We start from the raw sequence: 20005 nt of genomic DNA on the forward strand, positions 1-20005 counted from the left end.
GTTTGTCCTTTTGCTAATCAAATTCATGGTGAAAGGTTTTCTAAAGCTCCAACAGTGCTGTCCCTAAATTTTATAATAACATATCAATATACAAGTACAGTATTTGTTTTAGATATCTGAATGTTTCAAAAGGTTTGTCAGCAGTGCCAATTCCATCTCAATAGTTTTATCTAACTGGTAATGGTTTCCTGTGCTGAGTCAAGTTTGTATTTAACCTATAACCTACCTCCAGCATAAAGATCGAGTGAAGCTGAGTCTACTCTCTTTATAACCTATGGAGCTGCATCTTTATGATTTATAGCATGAGGCTGGGGGCTGATACGGAAGATAAATCGTTGTTTGTGCAGTCACACGAGTGGCCAACTCACCTCCTCAACCAGAGACAGCATACGCCGAGTGCTCTCCAGAGACTGCAGGGGCAGAAAGAGAGAGAGGGCAAATGATTAGCTGAGAGTCCCAAGAGAGCGAATACAGGACATACAGCACGTCACCGGTAACATGAATCAGAAGGACGTCTGATGGAATATTTAAAGGTGTAAAACACACATGTGAGAGGTGAGCAAGAAAAGACTGAGTATTGACAAATGTAGACATACACATAATACTTAGGCTTCATTATTCCTCTCCCCTTCTCTCCTCTGATCCCAGGATTAACGATCTGATTTCTGACTTTTGTTTGCCAGCGTCTCGCCCTCTGCAGGACCCCCTTTCCAGTCTCTTCCGTTTCTTAAACCAAACACCATTACATTTCATTCCTAATCCTCATTTGGCTCTTTCCCCTGCGTTATCTCCATCCATCCTACCATATCCGACTTCCTTATATCTCCCTTCCCCTCCCGTCACATCCACGCAGCCTCTTGGCCTTGCATTATCTCCTCATGAATGTTTAATAAGGACACTGGAGCCACGCCATGATTCTGCAGCACAGAATTATCTGCTCTTCCCGAGCGCCTCTCGATTCAATAAAAAGGACAAAGTTCTTCCATTCTTAAAAAAAGAACAGAAGAAGCATAGTCTTGATGAAAGAGACTTTGAGAATAAATTGCTAAAATAAGGGAGCGTGAAATTACAGTAGCTGTGCCCGTCAGTGGGCAGGGGATGGAGAGGCATGTGTGTCGTTGAGAGGAAAGAACAGGTTGTAATTGTCGTGTCTTTGACTGTTTCTGTTTGTACTCCACCTACAGAGACTTACATTGCTCTTTTTCTTTTTGAGAAAATCAGGTAATGGAGAGGACATTAAGTTGCATATTCTTTTGCTGCAAATGTTCACGAGGACTAACTACCTGGCTTATGACCAACTTTCTGGATTTCTGAAATGTAAGCGGGGTAAATCCCAATTCACACGTTATGCATTGTGACATGCAAACTTTCTATGGAAAGTATTTGGCGCACAAAGTAAGTGGCCAGAATGCATGTTCGTTTGACTGAAGACTGGAAAAAGAGTTGAAAGAAACGAAAACACAGATGGCAATGTGTCAGATATGATGAGAAGTGCTCCACATATTAATAATCAAATCCTGGGCAATTTAAAGAGTGTATATGACAATCAATATCTGAGGAAGTTCGACTTAAAACTTGCAACCACTTTAGCAGATAACACAGGATCACATGCAAAACATGTTATGTAAAAAGAGCAGATGTGTGTGTGTCACACAGAAGTACACAAGTGTGTGTTGTGTGTTCCACTGTACCTCATCGGCTATCTGGTCTGCGCGTGTCTGCAGATCTGTCAGCTCATTGCGCATCTCTGAATCGTCGGCCATGATGACTGTTGAACTTTGACCTCAAACAAGAACGACTGGAAGGAAGAAAGAAAGACGGAGAGAGGGGGGGGGGTTAGTACATCAGTGGCAAGTAAATCAAGCAGTATAACAAGTGTTGCCCCGTGCATCATGTGACCCGGAGTGTGATAAAGATTAGCTGCAAGGCGTTCAGCCCGGCAGTGAAGCAATGCTGTGCTGTGGCCGTGTGTTGCCTCTGGGGACCAGTGGGACATGAAACACAATCCAGGGAGTCCAGCTTGAGCAGCAGATCTGTGAATTTTGAGGAGGCAGAGCTCTGATCCTTCAGTATAGTCAGACGGTCCGCCTGTGATGAGCTGTGAGATGACGGAACTGCTGAGGTCGAGACCGGTTCGGATTTCAAACGAAAGAATGAAAGCTCATAATGATCTTTTCTGCCCTCATCTGTTGCCAGATCCACCTCGAAGGTTGGACATGCTGTTCCATAACAGCAAGCCTGAAGGTCCAATCACTCCGTTTAGCAGCCATCGTCAAAGTGTCCTTCAGCAACGCGGTGAAGAGCTTTTCACATCAGACCGAAACACTCGACGAATGCACCTACTGCTTTGTGGGAGGCGGGGAGTAAAACTCGACGCAGGCATGGTTCTCTGGACAAAGTCAGAGCTGTCCAACACCGTCAACAGCACATGAAAATAAATACACCTCAACACAGGTCACAAAGCAAATGTTTATTTCTTTGAGATACTAAAAGGGAGCAACGTGTTGCTGACTGAGCCGAAGCAAAGGGGCAGAATTCTTCCCTCGTAAGCACAGGTGATGCGTCATTTACTGTTTAAAACACTGTGGGTGAATAGGCTCTGCTTTTGTGATCAGCCCGCAGCCAAAAGAAAACCCTGAGTTCAACCCGCCACCTTGCTGACCCAGAGTTTCCTCTTCTGGATCCATCGGTGAGGGGAGATGAGCGAGGGATGAGCTCCCTCACTGTTGGGGGACAAAGTGTCAGGACAGAGCCAACGGTCTATTTGTGTTCCTCCCCTGCGCTGCCAGGCAGTATTTCATGTCGCCACACGCAGCAGAGCTGGAGGAACGGTCCATGAGAAATGGATGTTGCTGTAACTCTGCAGGCTGACAGAGCGACATGCTGCTGCTGGTCGGGATCAAGGAGACAGGGGGAACTCTATGTTCCCTTCACTCCTTCTCTACCTTCCTCTGCCGCCGCTTCTCTGAACAATAATGCCCCTAATAATACTAATAATCCGATCCAATCAGACCTCATTTGTACATTCATGTACAGAAATAATGTGATCTTGTTTACATCACACAAATCATAATTGCAGAGTTTTTATGTCTAATGTGGCTTGATATGAAATTAACCACCTGGCGGTTTTTTAGCTCGGGGATCAAGCTCAATGTGATCTAATCCACTGCGATCCACAGCGCAGCAACGGGACCAGGGATTTCTGTGGATGTACCACCTTAAAGGTTCGCCTTGTGCTGGAGCCCCAGGGCCCCGGGGCCCCATCAATCAGTCGCTGACACGAGGTCTCTGTGGTGAATAGACACAAGGTCAGTTTGAGCTGGATGTTTAATAAAAGTATCTCCTTGTTCTGCCGCGCCTTCTGTCTGTCTGTCTCTGCCTCCACACCGGCGGAGTCGTCAGGGCGGTTAATAATTAAACATGTGCCGGGAAGAGAGATGGAGGAGGAAAAAAACACACCAGCCTTTTCAAAGTGCTTCTCTCTTTCTTTTGTGCTCTCTCTCTCCATGTATCTGTGTGTGTGTGGGGGGGGGGGGGGGGGGGGGGGGGTTGGTTGTCTGCTATGCCACTTTAAAATATTAATGTTGTAGCCTTTCTATGTCCACCACGTTTTAAGTGGGACAGGAAACAGTTGCTCCTTCTGATTTTAACAGCCAAACCTTTTTTTAAGTTGAAAGAGATTCAAGAGTGAAACGTCATCTTCGATGTCTGAGCTGAACAGAACCAAACGCTGAGGCCTCTCGCTCAGCCGCTAAACATCCAGACCCCGCGCCCTCGCCACGTTTATCCTCCCAGCGTAACGACGTTCTGCCGCGTTATCGATCCGTCGCTGATTATCTCTTTGCACTTGAGTGGCTTCCTGTCAACACACACAGCACAGCTTCTCGATTCCTCGGGTATTGACTTGAGGTGTGTCTCTCACCTCCATCTATCACCGATAGGATGACAAATCAAACTCGGCCTTTAGCAAGCTTCTATTCGTCCATATTCTCCGCTTTTACAAGTCATTTGGTGAGATTAACTGTGTATCTGCTTGTATGCTGAGCATTAGAGTGACGTGCCCCCCCCACTTGTCCCTGATTGGATAATCACTGGCCACATCTGATCTCACCCATTGATTTGTGTGCATATAATCGCCCCATCTCTTGGTTTCCCCCTCGTACACTCCCTCCAACTCCGTCGGGTTTCCTGTAACGCTCTCGCTCTGAGTTTAAAAGGTGCCACATTCGCTACGTCGGAGTCGAGGGATCGCCCCCGCGTGGCGGCAGCTGAGCTGACGGAGAGCAGCTACTGGGGCTAAATGTGCAAACAATGGCCAGAGCTAAAGGTGAGACTCCAATTAGTTTTACTATCAACAGATCAGATCCAACATGTATGTTGATGCATAGCACAAATTACCAAAATTGCCACCAAATTTCATGTAATACCGAAAATCTAAACGTGATCCTCCAGGAAACCACGGACATCTGCATTAGATGTTCTTGTCAACGCATGCAACAGCTGTCGAGTTGCAGTCACACGATCGCCAACATCGGTACGAGTCATCCTCTGGGGACCAGGACTGTTCTATGTTATTATTTTATGGCAATCCAGTTGTTCGAATATTCACATATGCACCATCGGGGTGGTCAAATGACCCCCAACGTAATATTTGCACATCGCATACAACCAATTAGAAGTGAGCTACATGAGCAGAAACCAATGGCGTGCTCACCTTCGCTCTGCAGTCCCACTTTCTGAGAGCACTAAGGATTTATACTTTGAACTTCATTCTTCATTTTAATCCAAAATCCTCCCGCTGAAGCATCACACTTCCTCTTTAACATGCTCAACCTGCTCAGTTGACAGACAGAAACACACACACACACATACACACACATGCACGCTACTGTTGACGCTGACGTAACACGGCATCCGGTCGTACCCCTCCCCCACCCGCGGCCACGATGGCTGTCACTCTCGCTGACTGGCGGCTGCTGTAAGGCTCCGAACTACCGGGCCCATCCTGTGGAGAGATTAAAGTCAGCGGGGGAAAAAGGATTCTCTCTCTCTCTCTCTCTCTCTCTCTCTCTCTCTCTCTCTCTCTCTCTCTCTCTCTCTCTCTCACGTCCTCTCACGCTGAGAGAGTGTCTGTGGCGCAGAGGAGCACTGTGTTGGTTTAAAGGTGGTTTTTCCACGTTAACGAGTGACTGGGTTAACAGGTATGTTTGTTGTGTGTGTGGGTTCACCCGACTGTCTGTGTGAGTTCACGGAGGGTTTTGTCTGTGTGCGCGTTAGCGGCGTGCGGCTAGCGGGGAGCTAACCGGCGGGGAGCTAGCGGGGAGCTAGTCATGGAGGACATGAGCTTCCTCACGCGCGCTCACGGGATTAGAGTGGCGCCGAGTTTCCCGTGCTCGGAGGAGGAGGTGGGGCTGGCAGTGGGCGACGTGGTCGGCGACGACTGCGTGCGGTCCGCTGCCCGTATGAACGGAGCGGTGGTGCTGTTTCTAGACAGCGTGACAAAGGTTAACGAAGTGGTGGTGATCAGGGGCATGTATGTGCCGGTGGCGCCGCTGGCCACACCGTCGGTTCGGGTCACCGTGGCCAACGTGCCTCCTTTTATAAAAGAGGAGGTGATTTTGAAGGAGCTGGTAAAGCACGGGAAGGTGGTGTCCCGGCTGAAGAAGATCCCCTCAGGGTGGAAATCCTCCCGGATGAGGCACGTGTGGTCCCACCGGAGGCATCTCTCTATGATCCTAAATAAAAGGGGAGAAGAGCTCTGCTTCCGGGTGTTTATCAGGGTGGCCGGGCACGAGTACCCAATTTACATCTCCTCAGGGAACGGGAAGTGCTTCATCTGTGGGCGAGAGGGGCACATAGCCAGGGACTGCCACCGGTGGAGAGCTGCTGAGCAGAACACCAGCAGGGCGGCTCCTCAGGGGCAGAACCAGGGGGGTGCGGAGAGCACAGGGGGTGCACAGCAGGGGGGAGAGGGGGAGCAACCAGGGACTGCAGGTACCCAGAGGGGGGAGGAGAGGGAGCAGGCAGGAACTGGAGGCTCCCAGCAGGATGAGGAGGGAGAGCAGGCAGAGACGGGGGGTGCCCAGCAGGTTGTGGAGGAGGAAGAGGAGGGGGGCACTGGTCCAGTCCAGCAAGGTGAGGAGGGAGAGGGGGAGACGGTCACAGGCCAGCAGGGTGAGGGTGAGGAGGTAGAAGAGGAGGAGAGGAGAGAAGAGGGAGGGGCTGGTGCAGAACAAGAGGTTGAGGAGGAGAGGAGAGACGAGGGAGGAACGGTCACAGGACAGCAGGGGGAGGAAGAGAGGAGAGAAGAGGGTGGGGCTGGGGCTGAGGTGGCCCAGGAAGGTGAAGAGGAGGACAAGGCGGAGTCAGAGGGAGACAGGTGTCAGGGAGGTGAGGCTGTCAGACAGTGAGGTGGACATGGAGGCGGAGGAGGAGAACCTCAGAGTCCCCCGTTTAAAGAGGAAGTGTGGAGGAGGTGACGGAGGGAACCCACAGGCAAAGAAGGCGACGGCGGGAAGAAGGAGGTCCAGGACGAGGGGGGCGGAGCCAGAGTCCAGCTCGGAGGAGGACTCCGACTCCGATCCACACTACAGTGTGGAGGAGATAAAGGAGTTCCTCCGGAAGACCAAGCAGGAGTGGCACGTGAAGGTGGAGGACCACTTCTGCAGGGATAAGTTCTTCCTGTCCGCCACTTTCCTGACGTGCAAGGGCAAGAGAGGAGCCTTCACGCCACAGGAGTTCTACAGGCTCAAAAAGATCCTGTGTGAACTCAACAAGGAGGGCAGGAGGCACTTCCTGTCCTCAGTGGACTTTAGTTTAGTGTCCAGCATGAGCACCATGGACGTTCTCTGTTTTTTCAGGATTGGTGCTGCATTTATGTTTGTGTTGAAAATAATTTGGTTTATTGTGGTTCAAAGTTTTCTTTGAATAAAGGTTTTCTACAAATCAAATCAAATCTCTCTCTCTCTCTCTCTCTCTCTCTAGCTACTTTATCTTTCTCTTCTCTCATGCTTCCTTTGTTTCACCTGATGCTCTCCGGCCGCTCTGTCCTTGAACGTACACACAGGGTATGTCCGGTACCCGGAGTGAGAGGGCAGATATCACGTAAGAGTTTAGGTACAAATCTAAAACTTAAAGGCTGGTCTTTCTTTCGTGGGCAAAATCCTCAAGCTCACAGGAAGTGATGCGGTTTCCGGAAAAGGAAGTGAGCGGCATGAGACTCTTACCACCTACAGAAACTAATTCATTCATTCGGTCAGCCGGGTTAAGGACAACAACATCATAACAATTTTACGGAGCAGAAACACCAGGCAGACCATAACACGCCTCCCCGCTAGAAATTAGAAAACAGATTCAAGCTCGATAGGAGAACACTGACTTAGATTAAAAGGGCACCAATGAATTATTGATCAAAGTATTAATAGCAGTAATCCTAAAAGCTGTGATAGGACGATGCGGAGACAGGAGGTTCAGAAAGAGTGAGGACCAGTGGCGGCTGGTGAAATTTGTTTTGGGGGGTGTGCAGTTGGGCGACGCGGTTTAAATAGCACTCAACAATGAGAAGAAAAGAGGTTTTGAGTAGAATATTGTAAAAAACAAAGCTTTATTTCAAGAACACAGCATGCTCAACACTGTCCAATAACAACTATCAACACACTGTGACTTTGGGCATGAGAGGCTCAGAGCAGCTTTAAGAAACATTGGGTTGGGTTTCAGAGGTTTGCAAAATAAAAGAGTTTCACCCTCACATGAAAGAGGTTCAGAGCAGAATAGAGTCAGAAAGAGATGCAGCACATGTTACATTGGGTGTTTGACAGAGTAGACCCACTACTGTAAAGAAAAGTAGCCTCCTCTCTTTAAAGTTGGCAAACTTCTCAATAACTCTCTGGTTAAAGTTAATCATGTCTGTAACCAGCCTGTTTCCATTATTCTGGAGGGAATGTGTCTGTTTTTCAGAATTTCTTCGTTGTGTTTTCGATGCCAGTTCGGTCTCCTTCTGCTGCTCTGCAAACAGGGTTAGCTTCATGCTGTTAGCGAGTTAGCTCCATGCTCTTAGCTAGATAACTGCGGCAAGATTCGTGCTTTACACTTGTCTGAAGCTCTTTAGATCCCTCCCCCCGTTGTAGTCCAGAGAGATTCAGTCCCAGGACTTTGGAACAACAGACAGGAGAAACTAAACACTGAGCCTCCAGCTAACCAGCTCCGTTAGCAACCTGCTCTGTAGCTCCGTGGAGCTCTCTGGCTGAGGGAACGATACGGTCTCTGATTGGCCGAATAGTCCAGTCACGTGAAATAATAAAACGATGTCATTGGCCAGGGCGCACATTTTTGCGCCCCAAGATCCGCCAATGAGAAGCCGTCCTTGCCGAAACGACCGTGAAATGTTTACTCGCTGCCGCACACACACGTTGGGCCGGAGTCCCGAAAATGGGGAGGGGCTTCTCTCAGTGATGAGTGGCGATATATTATTTATGTCACATTTAACTTAAGTTGTTGTTGACAGGGGCTTACGGTCTCCCACACACAGTTAGCGCGTCAACACAGTATATTTGCTATTTAAATGATTTGGTATATAATGTTTTTTGACAGGATATATTATATTTTTTTCATCTCCACATTTTAAGAGGGGCGGCGCCCTAGCGCCCTCTATGGACGCACCGCCACTGGTCAGGACATGACCTCGAGGAGCAAACGGGGACAACACAGCAGGCCTGGGCGTGAGGACCGAATCCACACTGCACAGTGAATAACAAGTCCAGCTGACAACATGCGGATTCTCTCTTTCCATCTCGCCCGTCTCCCACTTTGTCCGCCTCCTCCACCATCACATCGTCTCCACTTCCTGTGAAGCCATTTCACGGCATGGGAACTAGCTGAGTTAGTGTGTCATGAACGTTTGAAAGTAGTAGCAAGGACAGGGCGGCGTACAGTTTTGGAGCACAGAGCTCCAGAAGGATTATCACCATCATGCGCTGACATGATTACCGCGCAGAGCCCGATCGCCGAAGGAATACAGCGACGAGCTATTTCGGGCAACAAAGAAAAATCCCGTCAAAGCAAGTCAAAATGAAGAAGACTGCTCTCTGAAAACAGCAAACGCCCCGCTGAAGACTTGGACAGGGAAGATGGCAGTGATGAAGGAGCTCTGCTGGGAAGATGGTGTTTTCACTTTAAAAAGTTCAGGAGAAAGGGCCTTTTTTCAACAACAAAATATTTGGTAGTACAGGCCAAAGGTTCCCTCACGATAAGGTGACCTCTGACCCTGTAATCGTCTCCTATACCATTTTGGAGGACTCATTTCCTTAGGTGACATATCTTGATGGGAAAATGAGTTGTGTTTCAACCCAACCTGGTTGAGCCATCTCACTGAGGATCAATTCAGGAAAACTGCAGGATGAAAAGAGAAGAAAAGGGAACAAATGAAGTCACGCTTGTTATAAAGCGATCGTTGCCATTGGTTGGGATGAACGGCCTCGACTCCGATCAACCAAGCGCCGCGTTCGGTCTGCGAGGCCTAACGGGACCCGGGGACACTCGCCGTCATGGGAAACCAGGTCAGCTTGTCGGTTGGAGTTTTTCTCACGGGTTGACAGAAGCCACTAACCTAAATCTGGGGAGATTGTTCAGGATAGCAGGTGCACTCGTCTCTCTCTCTCTGTCATACATTTGCTTTTTTTGCGGATTAGTTGGCGAGGCGGTGCGCAAATGTGACGGTGGGCACAGCGTGCCTGGAAATTAGCAGAGCTATTTATGCACCGCTCCTTTGCTTCGTGTAATCGTGAGCCAAGCTGGTTGTGTGTGTGTGTGAGCATACAGCAATTGTATGGCACACGAGTGAACCCCCCCCCCTCCCCCCAACGCCCCAACCCCCCATCCCCAGGGCGTGTCAGTGGCAGCAATTTAACCCCTCTAAGAAACATGCACGGAGGAGCACGGGAGATTTCAACAGTTACGTGCCTCTGCTCTGACACTTGCACATCTCTTACCTCAGCAGGGTTGCACAACACAACAAAAGATAAGATAGGTGATAATAATTTAAATATTAATGATCTTGAATAAATACAGGGCATGATTCACTTCAAGGGGCATTGGCCGTTGGCGGGTCCGACATCTCACCGCATCAAAGCCGAACCATGTGTCATTATTCACTGGATATTGAGGCAGGTCCACATTATGACTGCAACAGCAGTGTGTATACATACAGCACACGCAGAGTGTGTGTCTGTGTGTCAGTGTGTTTTAGTACACGCCTGCACATGGGCGCCGTTCATTCGCACTCGGTCTCAGATCCAATTCTATAATTTCACACGGTCTTCCAATGTAATGCATCTAATATTACAACTGTGAGTGACCACCTGGTTCAACAGAAGTAATTCACTTTAAAAAAAACAAATGGCCGTGGTATTTGGCGATTGCTGCTATTCTATTATTGAAATAAACATCTATTGCCAAAAATATGTATTCATTTAGTCATATATTTTACCTCCATCCCAAGCAGAAACAATATTTAGTTTTTCGTGCACACTACACACTCTATGTCCATGTCGGACTGTAAGCAGTTAACTCATATGCCAAGATGTGACCGGGCCAGAGAGCATGATGGGAGCCTGAGGGCTAAGCTATTCAGACATCACCCACCACTTTGTGCCTGACTGCTAATGTACAATGCATGTAACAGCCTCGCATGCATATGCAAATGCATGGGCCGTGCACAAAGATGCTTTACCAGTCTAATTATATTATTAGAATGAAAATCAAACAGTGATGGTAAAAATAAATACAGTTATTTCAATCTGACTGATCAAGGTCCCAGAAAGTTTACAGAACAATTATGGAACCTCAATTTGATCACGTTTTTTTAATATCACATTTAACTTTAAAACCAGACAGTACAATCTTAACGCCAAGATAATGGTCTGAAATATTTGTAGTCCAATCAATGTATTTAAAACAACTTCGAATATTATAATCTGCAGAAAGCCTCTCATCTATGTAGGTTTTGGCACAGGGTGGATTTACCAATATATTTTTCACGAAAAGATCTGAGACGTTCATGTGAACAAAATGTTCTTCCGTCCACAGCTGTGAGTCATTACATAATTCCACATTTCATTTCATGCAGTAAACACGTCAGAGAGCTAAAAGCAGGTTTCCACCTTCAGATCCAACGATTTCCATCCAGGCTGAATGTGAATGGAACGAGGCAGAAAAGCTCACTTCATGCTGGTCTTGGGGGGATATTAACATCCAAGGAGTCTTTTTTGGTGACATTAAATAACATGCACGGGCATTGATCCTCATGTCTCCCGCAGTGATTTTCCACAAGAGATTTCCCCCCGCGCGTCCTTCCTGTCTCTCCGTAGGGAAGGTTTTTAGTTTGGCGACTCCATATTGGCACGCCAGCGATGCTGTGGGCATGAAAACCAGCATGAAGTGATCTTTTCTGCCTCGTTCCATTCACATTCAGCCTACTGCGGGACCGGCAGATTACCCAGAGAAATGGACGGAGGGGAAAGAGGCGCGTGCGGAGGTGGAGCGCTCCCTTTCGACACACCAGACACCTCTTCGTTGATACACGGTTCTGGGAGCGGCTTTGAACTGCATCTGAGGGGACGGTGACGGCAGGCCGGCCAGCGTCCGGGGCCACGCACAGGGGTCTCCTTCGAATGTTGAGATCCCTCAACATGTTCCCCATAAATTAGGCCGAATGATGTGCAGGCATGGAAACATGGCGGCGTGGGAGGTACAGGAGATTCAAAGCAATCATCCTGTGGCCTGCAGGGATAATCACTGCAAAGCCCCACTGTCCCATTCACTGAGGATAAAACCCACTGGATTAATCTGCAGGCCTACAGAATACACACAGACAGAGAGAGAGAGAGAGAGAGAGAGCTGCCTTACATAACACATGGATGGACCACTCTCTTCTACTTTACCTCCCTTGTACACACGTTCACTTTTCCCTTCACACTCACAGCCTCTCTCTGCACTTTTTGCCCCCACTAAGAAAACCTACTGTGCATGTGTAATGCACACGCACACCTCCACACACACACACATACACACACACACACACTCTCTCTTTCTCGCCACCCCCGCCTTCCCACCGTTTCTTCCCCTCTCTCCTGCATTAGAATGGACGCCTGTCAACATGCTGCTCTTTACATGCTGTTCATTTCTACACTCACACATATGCTGACAGGGACATACAGCACACTATATATATATATTAGAGCTGTGAAAAATAACGCGTTAACGCGTTATGATTAAATTACAGGATTAATTAGTTATTTCTTTTAACGCATTTAACGCATGCGCAGAATGAGCTTCCAAAATACCTATTTAATCTGAACTATGACCCGCTCTAATGCAGACGGTCGTGCTGTTCATCGGTCATGATCCTTCCGCAGGTTCACCTACGGAAACCTTGTTACGACTTTTACTTCCTCTAGATCAGGGGTGCTCAATACGTCGATCGCGATCTACCAGTCGATCGCGGCGTAGTATTGGTAGATCACATGACATCAAAAAAAATTGGCCCGCCCCCTGAAATGTTCTCTATAGCACGTCTGTGTTCTTTTATTAAACTAAACGTCTGTTGTTGATCGTGTCTCCACAGCAGCATGTCATTCTGTCTCTACGTGTCGCGTTAACACTTCTCGGCTCTCCGTCCCGCGCGCCGCAGAGCTGTGCGCGCATCGGGACGGAGCAAAAAAAAAGTCACTTGCACCTGTCAATCTGTCAATCCTTTCCGTGTCCGTGAGGTTTCCCATGTTGAGTCAAATTAAGCCGCAGGCTCCACTCCTGGTGGTGCCCTTCCGTCAATTCCTTTAAGTTTCAGCTTTGCAACCATACTCCCCCCGGAACCCAAAGACTTTGGTTTCCCGGACGCTGCCCGGCGGGTCATGGGAATAACGCCGCCGGATCGCTAGTTGGCATCGTTTATGGTCGGAACTACGACGGTATCTGATCGTCTTCGAACCTCCGACTTTCGTTCTTGATTAATGAAAACATTCTTGACAAATGCTTTCGCTTTCGTCCGTCTTGCGCCGGTCCAAGAATTTCACCTCTAGCGGCACAATCCGAATGTCCCCGGCCGTCCCTTTAATCATGGCCCCAGTTCATGAAGAAAACCCACAGTCAGTTTGCCTCAGCAGCTGCTAAAGGAAGACTAGAGGCCTTTAGATTGTATCTTGGTGGAGTTAATGGTTGACAAAAAAGAGAAACATGTTCTGTTTAAACATTCTGTTTAGGATGAAGATATATTAATGTTCCATATGGAAGAGAACTGCTAAATAACTGCTGAGTTGCAGTACCATTGTTTGTTTTTTAATGAATAAAAAAATAATGTATAAATGTATATATCCATCTTTTGTCATAAATCTTTATGTTCTCACAAAAATATACCGAGAATATCGGTAATATGTGATTAATCATGATTAATCCACAGAAACCTGTGATTAATTTGATTAAAGTTTTTAATCATTTCACAGTCCTAATATATATGTATATATATATGTATATATATGTGTATATATATATATGTATACTGTATGTATATATGCATATAGGTATATATATATATATACAGTTGCAATCAAAATTATTCAACCCCCATTGCGTATTAGGCTTATTGGCAAATTGTAAAAATATTCAGCTGTTTGCAATGAACAGTAGACAAGAACAGTTGAAATAATTCAATAAAACTAATATTACCATGGTTTTCATCCAAATTCAACACAAAATGCTACTTTTAATCACTACTGCAGTCTCAAAATTATTCAACCCCTTCATGACAAGCATCTTCAGTACTTCAGAGAAGAGATCATTGCCTTGCACAAACAAGGAAAAGGATACAAAAAGATAGCAAAAGCACTGAATGTCCCTAGAGATACAGTTGGAAGCATAGTTTGCGAGTTCAAAGTTGAAGGAACAGTGGCTTCACTCCCTGGACGTGGCAGAAAGAGGAAGCTCTTAGCGGCTGCCACCAGATTCCTGAGGAGGCAAGTGGTCAAAAGCCCTCGAGTGACTGCAAAACACCTGCAGCAAGACTTGGTGGCAGCAGGCACTGAGGCTTCAGTACAGTAAGGCGCACACTCAACACTGAAGGGTTCCATGCCCGGACTCCAAGACGCACACCACTACTGACCCAAAAGCACAAGAAAAGTCGGCTCCAATATGCTGAAAACCATATCAATAAGCCACCAAAGTTTTGGAATTCTGTTGTGTGGACCGATGAGACAAAACTGGAACTTTTGGGGCCTATGGATCAGCGGTATGTCTGGAGGAAGAAGAATGAAGCGTATACTGAAAAGAACACCGTGCCTACAGTGAAGCATAGCGGTGGCTCAGTGACGCTCTGGGGCTGCTTTGCTGCCTCTGGAAACCTGCAGCGTGTGGAGGGCACATGGAGTCAGTCAAGTATCAGGAAATCTTAGGAAAAAACGTCATGCCGTCCGTGATGAAGCTGAAGCTTGGGCGTCATCAGACCTTCCAACAGGACAATGATCCCAAGCATACCTCCAAGTCCACCAAGGCTTGGTTTCAGAAGAAGAAATGGAAGATTCTAGAGTGGCCGTCACAGTCGCCTGACTTGAACCCCATCGGAAATCTCTGGTGGGATTTGAAGAAGGCGGTTGCAAAACTCACACCCGAGAATATTACTGAACTGGACGCCATTGCCCATGAGCAATGGGCTCAGATTCATCAGGAACGCTGTCAGAAGCTGGTGTCTGGCTATGCATCACGTTTGCAGCAGGTCATGCTCTACTAGTACTGAAGATGCTCCATTAAATCTGTCCTTCTGTACACATGACATCTATTGCATCTGTCCATCCTGGAGAGGGATCCTCCTCTGTTGCTCTCCTGAAGGTTTCTTCCCTTTTTTCCCCCTGAAGGGTTATTTGGGAGTTTTTCCTGATCCGATGTGAGGTTTTGGGGCAGGGATGTCTATGTGTACAGATTGTAAAGCACTCCGAGACAAATTTGTAATTTGTGAAATTGGGCTATACAAATAAACTGAATTGAATTGAATTGAATTGTCATCAAGGGGTTGAATACTTTTGACACTGCAGTAAATTCATTAAAGTCATTAAAAGTTATTGTACTATTAGTTCCATTAAATTATTTTAACAATTCTTGTGTAATTTGTTTATTGCAAACAGCTGAGAAATTGTATATTTTGCCAATAAACCTAATGTGCAATGGGGGTTGAATCATTTTGATTGCAACTGTAAATATACAGTATATATATATATATATTTGTATATATATATATATTTGTATATATATATATATATAGGTGTCCATTAGACCGCAGCGACACACAAAACACTGAGCACATGAATGACGGACAGATCTTTTCAAACTCTTTGTTCTTTTAGAACTTTTAGATTTTGAATAATAATTTCTACAAAGAAGAATTCTGAAATCCTTCCCCGCTTGTTCCTCTTACGCCTTCAGGATAAGAGCCCCTGTGTTTATTTCACAACATGTTTATCCCTTTCCTTTTCCCTCCCCCTTGTCCTTGGATTCCATTGTGGATATCACGGCCACTGTTGGGGATGAATAAAAGGAATTCTTCATTTATTATTTGTTTTCATTTATTTTTACATTTGTTTTTCGAAATACTTATTTTCCTCCTGAAGACTGCTCTGCGTTTGAGAACTAAACAGATGAACTGTTAAAAACACAAAGAGGGTTGAGGAGCAGAGAGATCGGGTTGCTACATATCTGCCACGTCATCGCAAATCAAAAAGCCCCAGCATGCATATCATCATTTTGGATATCTGATTTGTTGTTGATGGAATATCGGGATCCGAACACAGAGTCTGTCTCTATTTCCGTGGAGGGAAAGATGAAATGGTCAGCGCAACAAACCACATTCACATCCCTCTCCAGGATGGTTCGCACACCTTTTAGGCTGACATAAGCACTCAAAGCTCCCCGTGGAGTTTTTCCTCTAAACAAACAAGAAATGCCAAAACACATTGTGTGTATCCGTGAGCTTGTAACACCATTACTCTGCACACATTGCCAGAGAGAAGATTCAGTTTTGCACATCACAAAAACTTGGCTATGAAGTCCCAAATCATACCTTCTGTGTTTCAAGTCCTGGACAAGTGAACATAAACTGTTCCCTCACGCTCCTGTAACATGACGAGAAAAGTGGGATATGATTCACCTGCACACTTTTTTTAAATCTTCACGCTTCGGCAAGGATACCAAGCCATTCCAAGTCGCCCAAAGTCATGTGACTCAAGTCAATATTTGTAGCACAAACCGTTTACCTCCAAGAACGCGCACTAGGTGAGCCCAAAACATCTGGCGGGGCTTCCAAAAAAACATCTGCCCCTCCCAGAGAAAGCTGTAATTGAAGCTATAGATGACAAACTATTCTGATGCATGACGCACCGTTGACAGGTTCCCAGAGTCCAAAACAAATCTGTATCCTAAAATCACACATGCAAACGCGTCGGTTGACTAGTACGCGACCCACCCCGCTCGTTTTCACCGCTGAAACCTAATGAGTGAGCAACATGCAGAGAGAGAGAAGATGGTGATCACAGCGCGTTCTTGGATGTCACTGTTTTTTCTTTTTTTCTTCTTCTCCCATCTGGCACTTTTATAGCAGATCACTATTGAAATTCAACAAGGAGAGCAAAAAAAGAACGAGAGGCTTATAATAATGGGGGGGGAAAGAGACGAGAGGGAGAGTGTGGAGACATTGTGCGAATGCCTGTGTTGTCCCCCCCCCCCCCCCCACACACACACACACAGTTCCTCGTCATTCCTCTGTGGGCAGGGTGATGGATGGGTGAGTGTGGGTGCTGAGGGGGGGGAGCGGGTGTTGCGGCAGCCGAGGCAGGAACCATTTTCTCAGCTGGAAAAAGATTATTCGTGTTCCCCGAGTTCATGTTCACATGTTGACAATCTACGTAAACGACACCTGTTTCAACGGAGGAGAAAATCAACGAACCAGGTTTCAGCCGGATGTTTAAGACCAAACTGCAAGTCTTGCAAAGTGCCTGATAGAATAATTGCAGCCAGACCTCATAATTATATGCTTCGCACATCGGACTCACTGAATCTCTCCTCCATAAAAAAAAACGAACTGAATTTTTGCTATTTTTCTTCCTGGGGCCCTCTTTGTCTCAACTGTACGCGCAACAACAGCATAGAGACAGAACTCAGACTTTAAGTGGCGTTCCCTTTGAGTTTTTTGAGCAAGAAGTCAAAACTAATTATATTTCTGAGGTGTCTGGCATAATCTCGTCTAAACATTGTATTTTTGCTTCACAACTTAACACACAAACGCCAAAAAGAAATAGCTCTTGCCGCATGCCAACTGCACAATCAAGTTTTATATTCCTTTATCTCGAGCCTTTGGCATTTTAATTTGGAGCATGCTTTAAAAAATAGTTGTCATGTATTGGTGACCTTGGGCCAGTGGTTAGCTGGTCCGTCTTTCAATCACAGCATCGCCGGTTCCATCCCCGGCTGTGCTATAGCCCGAGTCAATGTGTCCTTGAGCAAGACACTTAACTCTGAATTGCTCCCCGGTATCACATGAAATTACTTTTCCAGAGGTGACATGAATAGAATGACTGCGTGTGCACCTCCGTTGCCATGCACACGGCAAACTGTTGATAGTGTTCAAGCTCTAATTTCTGGCCTCCTCCTGATTGGATGCAGGTTTTTTCTGGGAGCGGGCAAGTGCTCACTGAGAATGTGATTCCAATGGCAGTGTTCAGCAAATGACACACACAGGCCCTCAGTTTGAAATGATGGCTTTAATGTAGATCACCATGTGTGTGTAGTTATTTGCAACTAAAAAAAGTGTCTTTTAGAATTTAGTCGCATACCGGCTCAACAGAAAAGGCCCCACGAGTTAGTGCTTTCAATAGTTGCAACAAAAAGAGATGTATGAACAAAGAAATACATCAGAGCTGCAGCGAAGCTGCAGTTGGCCTACGTTGAGTGCCTCGCGGTCACTTCCTGTCCTAATGGAAGTATCTATCTGTGTACTCCTGGAAAACAAATAACACCGGGCTGCCAAACAACGACAACAACAACAACAACCGTGTCGACCTGAGCTCTTTGTCCTGGCTGACATTACTGTAACACAGATACGGTGGAGCAGGGAGCATCGAGCAGGAGGAGGGGGGCACTGGTCTGACGCTCTCTCTTTAGTCCTGGAATCGAGGTTTGAGGTTCTTTTCTACAATTAAACGGCTGTTGATAAAAAGATATCCTCGTCCAAATTCAGACACATTAAATCGAGTAACAAGGCTTCACAACATCACCCCACAATGAGGCAGACGCAATAACTATTATTTATTTTTCACTAAATATGTTCTGAACAGAGCCTTCAACGATGTCCTGAGGAAGCAACACAGTCAGAGAGGTCTGTGTTCCCGTCTCCCGCTCGGAGACACAGGAACAGGACTGGTGCCAGACTCTTGGTGTGCCAGACAACAACAGTGTTTTGGCCTTCCTTCCACCAGAGTACACCGTAATCTCCCAGAAGATAGACATGCAGACAGACAGGCAGACAGGCAGACACATGTCAACATACAGGCAAAAGGAATCATCACAGCCTCTCCTCCATCACCACCACCACCACATGACTACTCCTCAGAGACCAATGCAATCGAAAGCTTCTAAATTCCCCATCCTCCAAAAATAAATGTGACAACACACAGCGGAAATCAATCCTCTTGCTTTTCAAAAACGGATCAACTTGTAGGCAGCAGATCTCGCCTCATCGCTCGTGCCATAAATGTGCTTTCGCGACCGAATACAACTTCACACAGCAGCGAGAACCGCGTGTGTGTGTGGGGGGGATGCTTGTTTAAAGGAAATGTGTTTTTCTTTATATATATTTCAACACCAGTAGCTCTGATTTGTTGATGAGGCTCCCATGTGCACGTGCGCGTGCGCGCGCGTGTTTGTGTGCGCGTGTTTTCTTTCCGCCAGCTCGAGCGCCTCCGCTCCGGAGCTGTCCGCGGTGCTGAAACCAGAGAGACTCCGGCCGCCCCGACGCGACCTGTGAGAAACACGGGAAACGGCTCCCGAGAGGCAGCTTTATCCTTTAATGTAATCCTGACAACAACTCCTTAAATCCTGTAATATGTTTAAGGAGAAAGCTCGCCCTCCAGACACAGAAAACGCCACAAAGTTGTCCGCTTTAAGCGCGTTAATCGGTCGCGAGGAGTCTACAGCAACAGCGCGGGGACATCTACGTCGTGTGGCTTTGACACGAGCGGAGACGTGGACAGACAGTCCACAGTGCCTGGAGGACACGGCAACACAACTGTGATAATACTCGATTAAATAAAAACCTTCGACACTTTAAAGCCACATATGTGTATGAATAATTGAACGTGTTGTCTTGGATTTGACAAACAAAGGAAATACGACCTATTCAAACCTACCTCGTTAAGGTTATTCTGCTCTCCTTCTCCTTCTGCTTCTTCTTCTTCTTAATTTACTGTATTTGTTTTCGACACAGGATGAAAATGTCCGTCCGTGCTGCCGCTCCACTCAACGGGACTGTCCCCGGTGGAAACGCACCGCCCTCCTGCTCCCCCCAAGTGTGAAGCGTGACGGATTAAGAAATCACACACTTCCTGTGAATGTTTTACAAAATAAACATGTAAATGTCAGGTTTAAATAACTGGACGTTAAACTGATTCACTACCTGCTATTGTTGAAAAGCTAACACCTTTGAAAAAACGAAACCACCCCAGTGGTGCTGAAATGGTCCAGAAGGTTTTTCCTCAACATTGCCCCTCAAACAAAAAGGATAAATAGGCAATACAAGTGGACAATAATAACACAATAGATTATATATGTACATGTATTGTTATTATTATTCATCATCATTATTGTTATTATTGCTGTTGTGTTCTACTCGACTCATTAAATAAATGTTATTCTAATGTATTTATTATTATAATTAAATGAAATAATTAGAAGTAGGTTTGAACCATTTATTGTCTGT

At 46.4% G+C, this 20005-nt stretch overlaps 1 protein-coding gene across 2 annotated transcripts in view; it reads right to left on the reverse strand.

The window, feature by feature from the left end:
* Positions 1-19552, reverse strand: part of LOC130192188 (synaptosomal-associated protein 25-A-like) — a 44927-nt gene extending 25375 nt beyond the window's left edge. The window contains exons 1-3 of one of the 2 annotated variants that reach the window (XM_056411968.1): positions 19437-19552; positions 1692-1798; positions 369-410 (exon numbers count right to left, since the gene is read on the reverse strand). In XM_056411968.1, coding sequence (XP_056267943.1) covers positions 369-410; positions 1692-1763 — 114 coding nt within the window. In that variant the 5' untranslated portion in view covers positions 1764-1798; positions 19437-19552. The remainder of the gene's footprint in view (positions 1-368; positions 411-1691; positions 1799-19436) is intronic. The other variant, XM_056411967.1, reaches the window with a different exon arrangement.
* Between the last annotated feature and the right edge of the window lie 453 nt (positions 19553-20005).

Source organism: Pseudoliparis swirei, chromosome 4 (assembly GCF_029220125.1).
Source record: "Pseudoliparis swirei isolate HS2019 ecotype Mariana Trench chromosome 4, NWPU_hadal_v1, whole genome shotgun sequence".
Lineage (NCBI taxonomy): Eukaryota > Metazoa > Chordata > Actinopteri > Perciformes > Liparidae > Pseudoliparis > Pseudoliparis swirei.